Source organism: Bos grunniens, chromosome 6, assembly GCF_055505025.1.
Source record: "Bos grunniens cultivar Pamir isolate PY7600 chromosome 6, Bosgru_T2T1.0, whole genome shotgun sequence".
In the NCBI taxonomy this organism is placed as follows: Eukaryota; Metazoa; Chordata; class Mammalia; order Artiodactyla; family Bovidae; genus Bos; species Bos grunniens.
In genome coordinates, this window is record NC_141170.1 from 60,032,732 (window position 1) to 60,046,105 (window position 13,374).

The 13,374-nt window shown below is 40.3% G+C and overlaps 1 protein-coding gene across 1 annotated transcript in view; it reads left to right on the forward strand.

Moving 5' to 3' along the window:
* RFC1 (replication factor C subunit 1) overlaps positions 1–13,374 on the forward strand; it is a gene marked incomplete at its 5' end in the record, with an annotated part of 77,449 nt that overhangs the window by 50,721 nt on the left and 13,354 nt on the right. Inside the window, 6 exons of the mRNA XM_086407336.1 lie at positions 2,115–2,222; positions 5,206–5,385; positions 6,565–6,669; positions 8,706–9,105; positions 10,597–10,709; positions 12,474–12,588. Coding sequence (XP_086263462.1) covers positions 2,115–2,222; positions 5,206–5,385; positions 6,565–6,669; positions 8,706–9,105; positions 10,597–10,709; positions 12,474–12,588 — 1,021 coding nt within the window. The remainder of the gene's footprint in view (positions 1–2,114; positions 2,223–5,205; positions 5,386–6,564; positions 6,670–8,705; positions 9,106–10,596; positions 10,710–12,473; positions 12,589–13,374) is intronic.

The window sequence follows — 13,374 nt, forward strand, 5'->3', positions numbered from 1 at the left end:
CCCAAGATCATCTGGTTGAGTACATGGCAGAGTCATTTTGAACTCAGGTCCTCTAAGGCCAGTAAAAAGTAATGTAATATTGTGGCTCTGAACACAGACTCTGGAGCCAGTTTTGGATCATAGTCCTGCCACTGGGCAGATATGTGACCTCGGTCTGGTTACTTCCCCTCTCTCTGCTTTGGTTTCTTCATTTGTAAAATTGGGATAATAATAGTATGCAATGAGATAATGTGTATAACCGCTTGGAACAGTGCCTGGTACATAATACATGCTATATAAATTTTGGCTATTATTATTATTAAAATAACTTATTTGGAATTATCCTGAATGTATGCCTTTTTGCTCCGGTTTAACAGGAGCAAATCATTTTCAGAGGGATAAACAGTGAAGGAATGCAGAATGACTTTTAGAAGTTTTTTTGTTTTCATATATATTTGAGAATTGTTTCTTAGAGTCTCCAGTTTGAAACCACCTTATTAGGATCATAAGAGAAGCTACTGTTCCTTCAAGCCTCTTTGGCACTTGCAGTTAAAAGCAGAATATTATCTATTTTAAGTGCTCATCACCATTATTTTTTAGTGAAAAACTGAAATGCTGAATGATTTCTAGATGCTTTTGTTTTTGGTCAGTGCTAATAAATATGCTTAAGGGGACAATTAACTTTTTGGTCTCAGATTTTTCTTCGCAAAGTACTTAGCTGGAGAATGAATATTTTTCTTCAGACACACTAAACATGTTCAGTTTATAGACGCTTGTCTATTTTTATTAAAGCAGAATAATTTAAAAATGATACTGTTGCTATTCACCTTATTTTTCAAAGTTGAAATAGAAATGACTCAGAGAACTTAAGTAGTTTTGGGAACATGAAAGTCGGTTTTATAAATTCAGTCTATCTCAGTCAAATAATTTTGACTTCACAAATGAATGTGCTTTAGATTTCTTTTATAATTTGTTTATAATTCAGTTATTTTTTCACAGAATTATTATAAATGATTTTCCCATTTTGGCATGCATTGTACTTTCCTGTGACACTAGTTAAAAATATGATTTCCTCGGGCATGTGGTCTGGGCAGGTGTATTTCAACAAGCTTCTGAGATGATATGGTTGCATACCACCATTTGAGAACCACTGATAAAAAGTAGGATTAGAGTCTAGGATTAGCCTATAGCCTATGGCACAATTAACTCAAAACCAAAGCAGCTTATTTTCTTTTGTTGATTAAATCATTTGTTTGTATAAAAGTGGCATTTTGTCTACTCTCAGAGGACTTTGAGGTGGCTTACAAGTTAAAAATAATGTAAAATTAGGAAGTGGAAAAAATGACAAAGATCATTCTTGTAGTAGTTCTTAATTATCTAAGATGTTCTTCCCCCAAATGTACACATGCTGGTTATACCTCCTATCTCTGGGTCAAAAACTTGGAGTGCATCCAGGGATTACAGTTTAAAAGATTTCCCCAGTACTTTCTGAGAGACACCCATGGTCAGATCCCTTGAGAGAAGCAGAATAGGGGAGATTAGACCCAGAAGGGAGAGTGGTGGCATACAGAATGTGTCTGCTTTTTGGAGTATAGCTCGCTTCTCATTTGAGCCAGGTGTTTATATAAAGCCATTAATTCTCAGACTGTAGTGCCTATTTCCCCAGGAGTACAGGGGATAAGTTATATTAAGGGTATTCAGAGCCATTGGCTAAAATAGTATATTTTCTTCTGTGATCGTTTACTTGGGAAAAAATTAATTTTTCCACTGAAATACACATGATATATTATGGAATAGCATTTAAAATTCACATGAATTTTTGAAATAAAACACATCTTTTTGTTTTGTGGCTTGGGGCTAGCAGCTTGGCTTGTATGCTCAGTCTACCCTGAGGTTTGTGCCTTTAGAGAGAGTTGCAGGGTTTAAGAAGGGCTTATGACAGGGCTGTGTGTAAGCCTGGCGTGTGTAGATCGGGACGTACCTATGTGGTTGAAAATGTTAGTATCAGGATCAAGCACCGAAGTGACTTACTGTTTATTTATTGATAAGTATTTTTATTTATTTTTTGATATGTATTTTTAATTTTGTAAGAATTTTGCATGACTTTATTCATGTTTCTTTCCATCTCCCCAAAGTCTGTAAGTCCTGATGAGGCTGAAAAGAGACGCACTAATTATCAAGCTTACCGAAGCTACTTAAATCGAGAAGGTCCCAAAGCTCTGGGCTCCAAAGAAATACCAAAGGTAAGAACACTGAGAGGGTGTTTCAAGGCCTCTGGTCTATGGGTCCATGTATGTATTCACTATGTCTACAGTAGCAGAGAATTAATAATTAAAAATGAGCAGGGCTTCCCTGGTGGCTCAGTGGTAAAGAATCTGCCTGCCAAAGCAGGAGACATAGGTTCGACCCCTGGTCCAGGAAGATCCCACGTGCCGTGGAATAGCTAAGCCCGTGCGCTGCAGCTACTGAGCCTGTGCTCTAGAGCCTGAACCCTCAACTGCTGAGCCCATGTGCTGTAGCTGCTAAAGCCTGCGTGCCATAGAGCCAGTACTCTGCAACAGAAGTCACTGCAGTGAGAAGCCCTCACACTGCAAGTAGAAAGTAGCCCCCGCTCACCACAAGAAAAAGCCCACACAGCAACAGACCCAGCACAGCCAAAAGTAAATAAATAAAAAAGAACAGGAAAACATTAGTCACCATCTTTACAAATTAGGATATAGGATACGGCAGTCACAAGACTAATGCTTTTTGCCTTCATTGTACTTAATTATTATAATTGTGATATGTGCCATAAGGGAAAAAGCAGAGATTCTTTTAGGGAATCTGGTCCTTAAGTGGAGTTGTGGGTGGGGGAACAGTATGACCAGGTTTGCATTTCAGGCTGAGCACTCTTGGCTGCTAAATATAGAGTGCAGTGGAGGGAGGGGGGAATAAATGCAGGCAGATCAATTAGCAGGGATGGTGAGAAATGATAGAGACTTGTCTAGAGTAGTAGCAGTGACCAGGCTGAGAAGTGAAGTAGCTTCAATGAAAAAGGAAAATCTATAGGACGTGGTGGTAATTGGGAGTGGGAACCGAGAAAGAATGAGCATGGGGTGATTTCCTCGTTACTGGCATGAGCATCTGTGGGTGGATGCTCATGCCGCTGGAGGCAGAGCAGATTTGGGGAGATGATAATGAGTTCATTGTGACCATGCTGTGCTTTAGATGTATGCAAGGTAGCCAGGTGGGAATATTCAGTGGACAGGAGGACTGGAGCTCAGAACAGAAGTCACGATGGGATGCAAAAGATTGGGCATTATTGGCGTGTAGAAAATGTTTGAAGGACTTGATGTCACCTGGCAAACAAGGACAGAATGAGAAGAGACCTTGGACCTAGCTTCCTCATGAAGTGGAGGAGGGTGAAACACAGAAACAGACGGAGGAGCAGCAGCCCCAGATAGAGGAGAGAAACCTGGTAAAGGTGGTATCACAGTAGCAAAGGGAGGAGAGAGTTTTAAAAAAACATTGAGGAGACTGAAAATTGTCCATTGCGTTCAGTAATGTGAATGATCCGTAGTGATCTAAGCAAAAGTTTTGATAGAATGATGGAGGCAGAACCTGGTGGAAGTGGGTTGAAGAGTGAGTGGGAGGAGATGAAATGGAGGCAGCATAAGTAGATGATGTTGGTTGTGAAGGGGAGAGGAGAGAGAGGACTTCTAGCTATAATGGGAGGTGGCTTTAGGGGGAAAATGTGAGCGTCTTTAAGGTTTGTTGCTGTTCAGTTGCTCAGTCACATCTGATTCTTTTGCGACCCCGTGGGCTGTAGCCTATCAGGCTCCTCTGTCCATGGGATTGCCCCGGCAGGAACACTGGAGCCAGTTGCTGTTCCCTACTCCAGGGGATCTACCCAGACCAGGGATTGAACTGTCATCTCTGTAATTGGCAGGCAGGTTCTTTACCACTGAGTCAGATACTTAAAGCATGTTTTTTTTGATCATGGAATTGATCTATCAGAAAGGGAGAGATTGAAGATATCCCAGAAAGAGAAGGATAATCAAAGGTACTATGAGGTTTCTGAGAATGTAGAAGGGCAGGGGATTCAGAACACAGATGGAGGTGTAGTTCCCATAATAAAGAGGGGCAGAGGATGAGCCAGAAGGGGCTAGTGGGCTGTGTAGGAGGCTGGAGGAAGATACCAGGCTTGCCTCCTGTATGAAAGATAAAAAAGCTTCTGCTTGAGAGGACTTGAGCCAAAGTGGTGTTCTTAGGGCGTGGCCAGATTTCAGTGAAAGCAAGGCCATGGATGGAATATTGGAGAAGAGGTTGAGAATATTGGGTGGTTTGCTGGTCCTGCAATGAGAGTTCGAGAATGAAAGAGCATGGTAGGGAGATCCACAAGGTCGTTTCAATCCTAGAGTCATAGGGACCTTGAGATGTTGTTAGTCAAACCTTTTCTCTCCAAACAGACTTACTACACTCCCCCTACCCTCCCAGCAACAGTTCTTCACCTGGATGGTGAAGGATTGAGCTTGTATTGGGGCAGTCTTTGAATTTTGCTTAGCTGCTGCTTTGCAAGCATGTTTTAAGTCTATGTTGATCTCAATCCTCTTTTCAAAAGTAATAAGTAACTTGGAATGACATATATTTTTCCTTTTGCTTGGGGTTATACCATATTGAACCATTGTGAAAGTAAAAAAAAATCTATACCTGTACACAGTTCCAATTAAGATTAAATGTCTTTCCATCTAGCCTTCTTTTGCCGAGTGTCTTTTGTCTTATCAGATTAACTTTTCAATCAAGAGATGGTATGATAGGGTAAGAGCTCAAACCTGTGTAGTTTTTTTCAGAATTGAAACTTTTTTTAGCAGAAGCAAGATATTCTGTAGGTGCATTACATCTGGTTGCTTACTTAAAGTTACACAAGTTAACTAGTGGTTTAAATATTTTTTAAACAGTGAGGATAGTATGAATGGATAATTTTAATAAGGTTTCCTAACCATACTGAACATACATTTTTTTTGTTGCTGGTTTTATAAGCTTGTTAAATGTTAACCTACATAAGAATTTCTCAGGATTTAATTTCAGTTTCTGCGTATTGACTGTAAATTTCCTGCAGATTTTTTCATGCTGAGATTATTTATGATGTCAAATGAGAAAAATCAACTTCCTGCAGTTTTGATGCCAAATATTTCTTTGGAAAGCTACCATGTAATTTCCTCTCTGCTTGAACATTTTGGTTTTTAGGGAGCTGAAAATTGCTTGGAAGGCCTTACGTTTGTAATCACAGGAGTGCTGGAGTCCATTGAACGAGATGAGGCCAAGTCTCTAATTGAGCGTTATGGGGGAAAAGTGACAGGAAATGTCAGCAAGAAAACCAACTACCTGGTCATGGGTCGTGACAGTGGCCAATCCAAGAGTGACAAGGTGGGTAGTGCCGTGTTCTCAGCAGGAAGTAGCCTGCTCGCCTTGGCAGGCTCATGACGCGCCCATGCGTAGTAGTGTCCTGTACACAGAGGGCAAGAGGAGGAAAGATGGGAAAGTAATTTCTTCTCCACGTTATTTCTTCTCCACAGAAGTGTTGTATGTCTTTGACCCGGGATTTTGGTTTTCCAGCTGAAGGCACAGTTCCTGTTTACTTGGCTTTCTTAGTGTAGTATTCTAGCCAGAATATTTTTTTTGAAGATAGAAGCAAATGCAGTTTTCCTCTAGAAGCAAAAGCAGTTTTCCTCTAGAAGCAAAAGCAGTTTTCCTCTTCTTCTAGTCCTAAGTATTCCTATATATGCTGCTGTGGACTCCATCTTGAGTTTTTTAAGTGGAAACTCTCTTTTATACTTAGTTCAAAATAGTAGAATACCTGACTAACTGTGGTTTTGACAAATAGCTGCTTATTTCCTTACCTTATGAGGATTCCAGAGGTGGGCAGTTGCTGGGGATGGTTCAGCCCCTCAGAGATGTAGCTGGACTTAGCTCTGTCCTTCACTTCTGTCTTCATGCATGTTGCCTTGTGTGGCAAGCTGGCTGCTGCTCTCAAGTTCACATTCAAGGCAGGAAGTAGGGGGCAGTGGCAAGATGTTACACTAGGTGTAACTGACCATAAGAGTTTTCCCGGAAATACCTCTTATAGAATTCCACTTAAGTCTCATTGGCCAGAGCTGTCCTGTGGCCATTCAGAGTGATAGAGTTTGGGGAGGATGAAGATTCTTCTGATTCTTAGACCAGTCATAAGTCATCCCTTGGAGATAAGCACACTGCAGTTCTGTTAGCAGGGGAGACGGTGGAGGAAGTCTGCTAGCCAGTCGAGCCTGGCAGAGGGTGTGAAGAGCTGGACTTAGGCCTTAGAGGCTTTGACCTTCTTAGCGTAGAGAGAAAGGGAAAGCAGTCCACAAAAGGGGCAGTGTGATACCCCGGGTGCCAACCCACCATTCTTAGAGGAGGTTCTGTTATTTTCTTTTTAGCGATGCTTTTTCATGCATACTGTTTTAAAAAATATTCCAGTGTTACCTAGTTTACAAATGTGGTTTTTCACCTTCTGACAAGCCTGAGAATCATATTTCTTTTTTATAGAAAGTAACGGTTTCAATGATTTGCATTTTAAATTAATAGGCAGCAGCCTTGGGAACAAATATTATTGATGAAGATGGCCTGTTGAATCTGATTCGAACTATGCCAGGCAAGAAGTCCAAGTATGAAATAGCCGCTGAAGCTGAGGTTTGTATAAAATGAACTTGACTTATTTCTGTTGGTGTATAGACCTTTCCTGTTTCATAGAGACATTTCTTGGGTGAATACAGGCCTGTGGGCTAAAAAATTAGCTTTTCTTCCTGCTGCAAATGAACTTCCCTTATTTCCTTTTGAGTAGGTGGACTCAGCTGTTGGCTGTTGTCATTGATGTATTTCTTTAACTTTCTCAAGGGAGTATGAGGAGGAAGAGGGGACCATACATTGTACTACCCATATCTATTAATTACTGATTAAACTGTCCATATTTTCCTTATTCTTACAGTAAAACTGTGCAGAGCTTCTTGATTAAGAATTCTTTGAAGGTTATATCATACATATCAGCATGATAAAATCATTTGCTTTTAGAACTGTATCGGGACTTTTTCAGTTGTGATAGAAACCAAGCCCATGTTACCTTTAGCGAAAAAGGGAACCGTTTTGACTCACATAAGTAAACTCTGAGAAATCTGATGTGGGGACTGCTGGGTCTACAGACTGAAGTGCTTTCAGTACTCTTTCGGTTTCTGTCTCTCTACTTCTCCTAGTGTTAGCTGCATTCATTTCCACTATATACGTGTCCATGTGTGGGACACAGGGCTGCCAGCAGTCCAAGTTTGATGTCCCCAGCTCTGTCACCCAAGTGGTGAAGTGGTCTTCCAATTTATTCCAGTTAGAAAAGTCTTGGGGAATGATTTGGATTGTCCCATCATCCATGTCCCCTAATGTTCACAATTTACATAACATAATGCAGTTCTCAAAACCAGGAGATTAACATTGATGCTAAACGTGTTAACTTCACATTTAGCCCTGTCGTCCTTAGGATCTCACACTGCATTGAGTTGTGTCTTCTTAGTCTCCTCTGATCTATGAGAGTTCTGCAAGTCTTTCCTCTGTCTTTTTATGACCTTGATTTGATGAGCACTAGTCATTTCTTTTGTAGACTGTCTCTCAATTTGGGCTGTTGATCTTTTCTCGTGGTGAGATTGAGGTTATACATTTTGGGCAAGACGACCATGTAAGTGGTACTGTGTCCCCTTCAGGGCATCATATCAGCTGTGCCTGATGTTGATATGTCTTATTATTGGTGGTGTTAGCCTTTGTTACTTAGTTCATATGATTTCTGCCTGGTTTTTCCACTAGTGAAGTGACAGTTTTTCCTTTTGTATTGATAAGTATCTTGGGGAGATACTTTAATACAATGCTAATACCTTGCTTTTCGTCAGATTTCCCACTAATTTTAGTTTTCATAGATCATAAAACTCACCTGTTTTAAAATGTATGTTAGTGGTTTTTAGTATATTCACAGGATTGTGCAACTGTCACTACTGTCTATTCCAGAACAGTTGCATCACCTCCCACAAAAACTCTGATCCATTATCAGTTACTCTTCATACCCACCCCTTGGCAACCACTGCTGTACTCTGAACATTTTGTATAAAGCGAAACACGTAACATGTGGCCGTCTTATCTTTTTTCACCTAGCACCTTGTTTTCAAAGTTCAGCTGTATTGAAGCATGATTGGTGGTGCTCTCCATTTTGTTGGTGATTAGTATTTCATTGTGTGGATATACCACGTTTTATTTGTTCATCCTCTCATGGCCAAAAGTGGTGGTTTCCACTTTTTGGCTATAATATTTGTATATATAAAATATAATAATGCTGTTATGAACATTTATGTAAATGTTTTTGTGGAGGAATAAAATATCAACTAGTCACAAAGCAAAAATTCTTAATCCTTTTTTTAAACTAATTTTATAATACTTAATTGCTTTCAAAAAGCTATTTTCATTTTTTTTAACTCTCATTTTTAAAATTGCATGTGGATGCTTTTGATGTGTTGTTCATTTTTTTTTTTTTAAAGTTTGGAACATAGAGAGTTCCACAAATAGCAGAGTCCATTGTGAGAAGACAGACCCAGGTTGAGTAGCTCACCTGGGGACCTCAGTTTGCCTTCTAGAGTACATTTAGCAGGATAGAAATTCTGTATATCTCATCAGGTTTCTTTTTTCCTCCAATTTTTAAGATGAAGAAAGAAAAATCCAAATTGGAAAGAACACCCCAAAAAAATGATCAAGGAAAAAGAAAAAGTAGTCCAACTAAGAAGGAATCAGAATCTAAAAAGTGCAAACTGACTCCCAAAAGGGAAAGCTCTATAAAGTCACTAAAAAAGGAAGCAAGTGTGTCTCAGAGAGGCCTGGACTTCAAGGAGCAGGCGGCTGAGGAGACAAATGGTGACAGCCGGGCTAGGAATTTGGCTGATGACAGCAGAGAAAGCAAAGTGGAAAGTTTGCTCTGGGTGGATAAGTATAAGCCAACCTCGCTCAAGACCATAATTGGACAGCAAGGTGACCAGAGCTGCGCCAACAAACTCCTGCGCTGGCTCCAAAACTGGCACAAGAGTCCATCCGAAGATAAGAAACACGGTGATTTTACAGCTTCATTCATTCTTGTGTGTGTCTGTCACCATGTCATTGCTCAGGAACACATATGTTAGGAAGTGTAATAGTTGGTTATTGATTCTCAGCAAGCATTTATTAAGAGCCTGCTCTGAGCCTTGGTGTCATACTAGACCCCAAAAGTGCTGTTGTGAACACAGCACAGTCCCTGTTAAGGATCTTCCAGTCAGTGAGGGAGACGTAGATAAACCGGCATTTAAAATGTACTGTACTAAGTACTGTTAGAGGGTTAAGTGTAGGGCACTCAGGGGTTGGAAGAGTGTGGACAGGGATTCCCATCCCTAGAGGAAGGGGTAGCTAAGCTAAGACTTGGAAACTCAAAGGAGTTAGCTTGGTGAAGGGAGGGGAGTGTCAGGTGGGACATGTCCCAAGGTCTGCGACATGTGAGAGCAAGACCCCTGAGAGGGCCAGAGGGACTCGGGGAAAGGTGCACGTAAAAAGCTGAGGCATGCAGAGTAGGCAGCCTGAGAACCCCAGCAGCATGTTTGCTTTTGCTAGGCATGGAAAATGAACGTCATATATATTTATTATTGGAACTGAAGTTTCCAGTCACAAATGCTGGTTAAGTCTTGAATTCCAGCCACAACCCTGGGGGATATTGTGTGAGAAATAAAAAGGAGAAATTTAGTGAGCATCGTAGTGAATTTCCAGAGTGATGGCTGGGTTATTTGCAGCGAGGTCATCACTAGACATTGGTCAACAGTGCCACTTTATTTTATTTATAATATTTAAATAATATAATTTTGAGGATACAGGGTTAAACTTAAACTGACCCCTTTTCTCTTTCAAAACCAAATAAAATGTGGTGTAAGTGCTTTATGTGCCTAAAGAAGAGGTTTTAAGGCTTCAGGCGAGCTGTAGTCCCTTTCCCCATGCCTGAGGTAGGCTTAACCGTCTCTCTCTCTCAGTCCTTGTGTACGTGTTGAGCACCTATTATGTTCCAGGCCCCCATGATAAGGGGAGGAGTTGAGCTGGGCAGGACAGTTGCAGATGCAACATCTTCAACTCTTTCTTTTTGTGGCCATTCTTGTTAATATTTATTAACACATGCCAGGCTCTGTGCTCAGCTTGTCCATCCTCACAGCTTCCCCTCCAGGCACATCGCTGTTGTTTCCCTCATTTACAAAGGAGGAAACAGACAGGGTTAAGTCACCTGCAGTTCTCCCAAAACCCAGGTAGTCTGCTCAATGACCTATGTTTTTGTAGGAAAGGAGGCTCATAAAATTATTGTTTTGAAGTTTTTTTATTTGAGTGAAGATGAGGTAGGGAGTAGAATTTCACTAAATGCTCTGGAAACTATTGCTTAAACTTGGCAAAAAAAAAAAAAAAAAAATTTGCAGATTTTCAGTGAAACTGGAGGACTGCTCTTGATGCTAACTTAATGCACAGTTATTCCTGTCATTCCTGCATTTCTGTTAGGTCGTAGAGGTTAACATTCTGAAATTTCTTTTTCCCTAGCGGCAAAGTTTGGTAAATTTGCTGGCAAAGATGATGGCTCCAGTTTTAAAGCGGCATTGCTCTCAGGTCCTCCTGGTGTTGGCAAAACAACCACAGCTTCTCTGGTTTGTCAGGTGGGTATTCTGTCATTACTTTTTTAAAATCTAACCTCTGCAGTTTGCTTTGGTTCTGGGCCTATTTGTCATTTTCACCCTTTTAAAAATATTGCTAATTATAATAATAGGTGATATTTACTTGTGTGCCAGGCCGTGTGCAAATAAGCCCTTGGGTGCATAATCTTACAGATAATATGTCTTACAGACTGTTACAGATATCTTATATGCCCCTGTAGGAAAAATTCTGTGTACCGAATATATGTACTCCTGCCGTTGTCATGTGACAAATGAAACAGACTTGTAGAGGAGGGTGGTGGCACAGTGTGACCCCAGGCAGTCTGACTCTCACCACTGTGGGGTCCTGCCTTTGCTCTTGTTGTCTCTATGGTTGCCACATCTCTGGACAGTGAGAGCATGAGGCACTGGAGCAAACCAGGACTCATGTGTCAGAATGCGTGCTAAACCACTTCAGTCATGTCCGACTCCTTGTGACCCCATGGACTGTAGCCCGCCAGGCTCCTCTGTCCATGGGATTCTCCAGGCAAGAATACCGGAGTGGGTTGCCATTTCCTTCTCCAGGAGATCTTCCTGACCCAGGGATTGAACCCAAGTCTCCTATGGCTCCTGCGTTGCAGGCAGATTCTTTACTGCTGAGTCACCAGGGGAGTCCAGATGTATCAGAATGGTGTGAAACAATACATGAAGTAGTATCAGAAAAATTAAATGAGAGATTTTAAACTTACTTTAAATTTATTACTGGATTTCCCAACCCTTTGTCCCATAGGTTGATGTTTTTGTTTAGTATTTTTTATTATAGACCAGACCATAAATTTTTAGCTCTTATAATAACTATGTATTTTCTACTCTATTATTTAACATTTAAAAACAAAAACAAAAAATGTTTTCCCTAGTCTTTACAATTGTGAAAATGATGCCTTTTTTCCCCTTTATTATTATCATTACTTTTTTGTGGAATTAATGGTTTTGCATAATGCCTTAACATAATGATCCCTTTTGGGAAATAAGCCCAAGTTAGTTGATTTTTCAGTTTGAGAGGGAGATTATATATTGGGATAATTTGACACAGAACAATTTATAGTTTATCTTGAAGAATCAATGATTACTTTTTGTTATCTTAATGTACTTTTTGATATCTTAATTCTACATCTGGTATTGAAATTTTGGGGTAGTTATATTTAATTCTTTTGGGGACTTTAAGAAGTGAACTTTAAGAAGCGAACTAGTAAAATTGCTTGTCAGATATGCTCTTCCAGATATATGTAGCAGTTGAGGTTTTAAGACCACATTTGTGTGTGTATTTATGTGTTGTGTTATATATGTATATGATATTAAAAAAAAACCTCTTATTGTGATTCATATTATAGTTAATCTCATTATCTATTAGTGTCCACTGTATTAATGGCAGCCCACTCCAGTACTCTTGCCTGGAAAATCCCATAGATGGAGGGGCCTCGTAGGCTGCAGTCCGTGGGGTCGCTAAGAGTTGGACACAACTGAGTGACTTCACTTTCACTTTTCACCTTCATGCATTGGAGAAGGAAATGGCAACCCACTCCAGTGTTCTTGCCTGGAGAATCCCAGGGATGGGGGAGCCTGGTGGGCTGCCGTCTATGGGGTCGCACAGAGTTGGACATGACTGAAGTGACTTAGCAGCATGGTTACTTATGTGACTTTTCTAGCCTCTTTCTTAATTGCTTTGTTTCTGTGCGGAGAGCTAATAATTTGCATTGTGATAGTAATGTTTTCCAACGTTTTGATTAGGAATTGGGATATAGCTATGTGGAACTGAATGCAAGTGACACTCGGAGTAAGAACAGTTTGAAGGAGATTGTTGCTGAGTCACTGAATAATACCAGCATCAAAGGCTTTTATTCAAGTATGTGGGTTTCTTTTTTTTTTTTGGCAGAGGGGTTGGGGGGAAGTTATGTAAGAAAAATGGGTTCATTTCAACGTTCAGTAACATTACTATGATTGAACATTACTGTGTGCCAAGCACCCTATTAAATCCTTGGGTTATTGAGAGAATGACATAACCCTGATAGGCACTAGTTAACTTTTTTTTTTTAGGTCTTAGTGGTTTCTGAGACTGTGATAAAAATATATATATGGACATAATTACGCAGATTTTAGAGGATTCAAGAGTGAATCCTCTGAAGAAAGTTAATAAACAACTAACGAAGTATGATGAGTGAGGAAATAGAGGCCTGTAGGTGAAGGCCATCTGGGACACCGGGGAAAGTTACCATGAAAGGGTGACGTTTATTCAAAGGGCCTTGAAGAATGAGGAGGAGAATAGTTTGCGGGTGGAAGAGATGATTTCAGGCAAAGGCAGTAGAGGAGGAGACGAGACACAGTATAAAAGTGCCACTGCTTCAGGTTGTAGCTAGTGGTCTGGTGTGGCCAGAGTTTATGGGGAAATAGGATGCTCAAATTACAGACCGTACTGCATATTTAGAATCTATGGTATTTTGCATCGTCACTGAATGAATGGTAGAGATGATTGTTAAAAAGAATTTGCTCAGGAAATGTCACACATATGCATGATTATTGGGAATGAAAATTGGTACAACTCTGGAGAGCAATCTAACAGCATTACTTGAAGTTATTTAATAAATTATACATACCCTTAACCCAGAAATTCTGATTCCTGGAATTTAGCAAC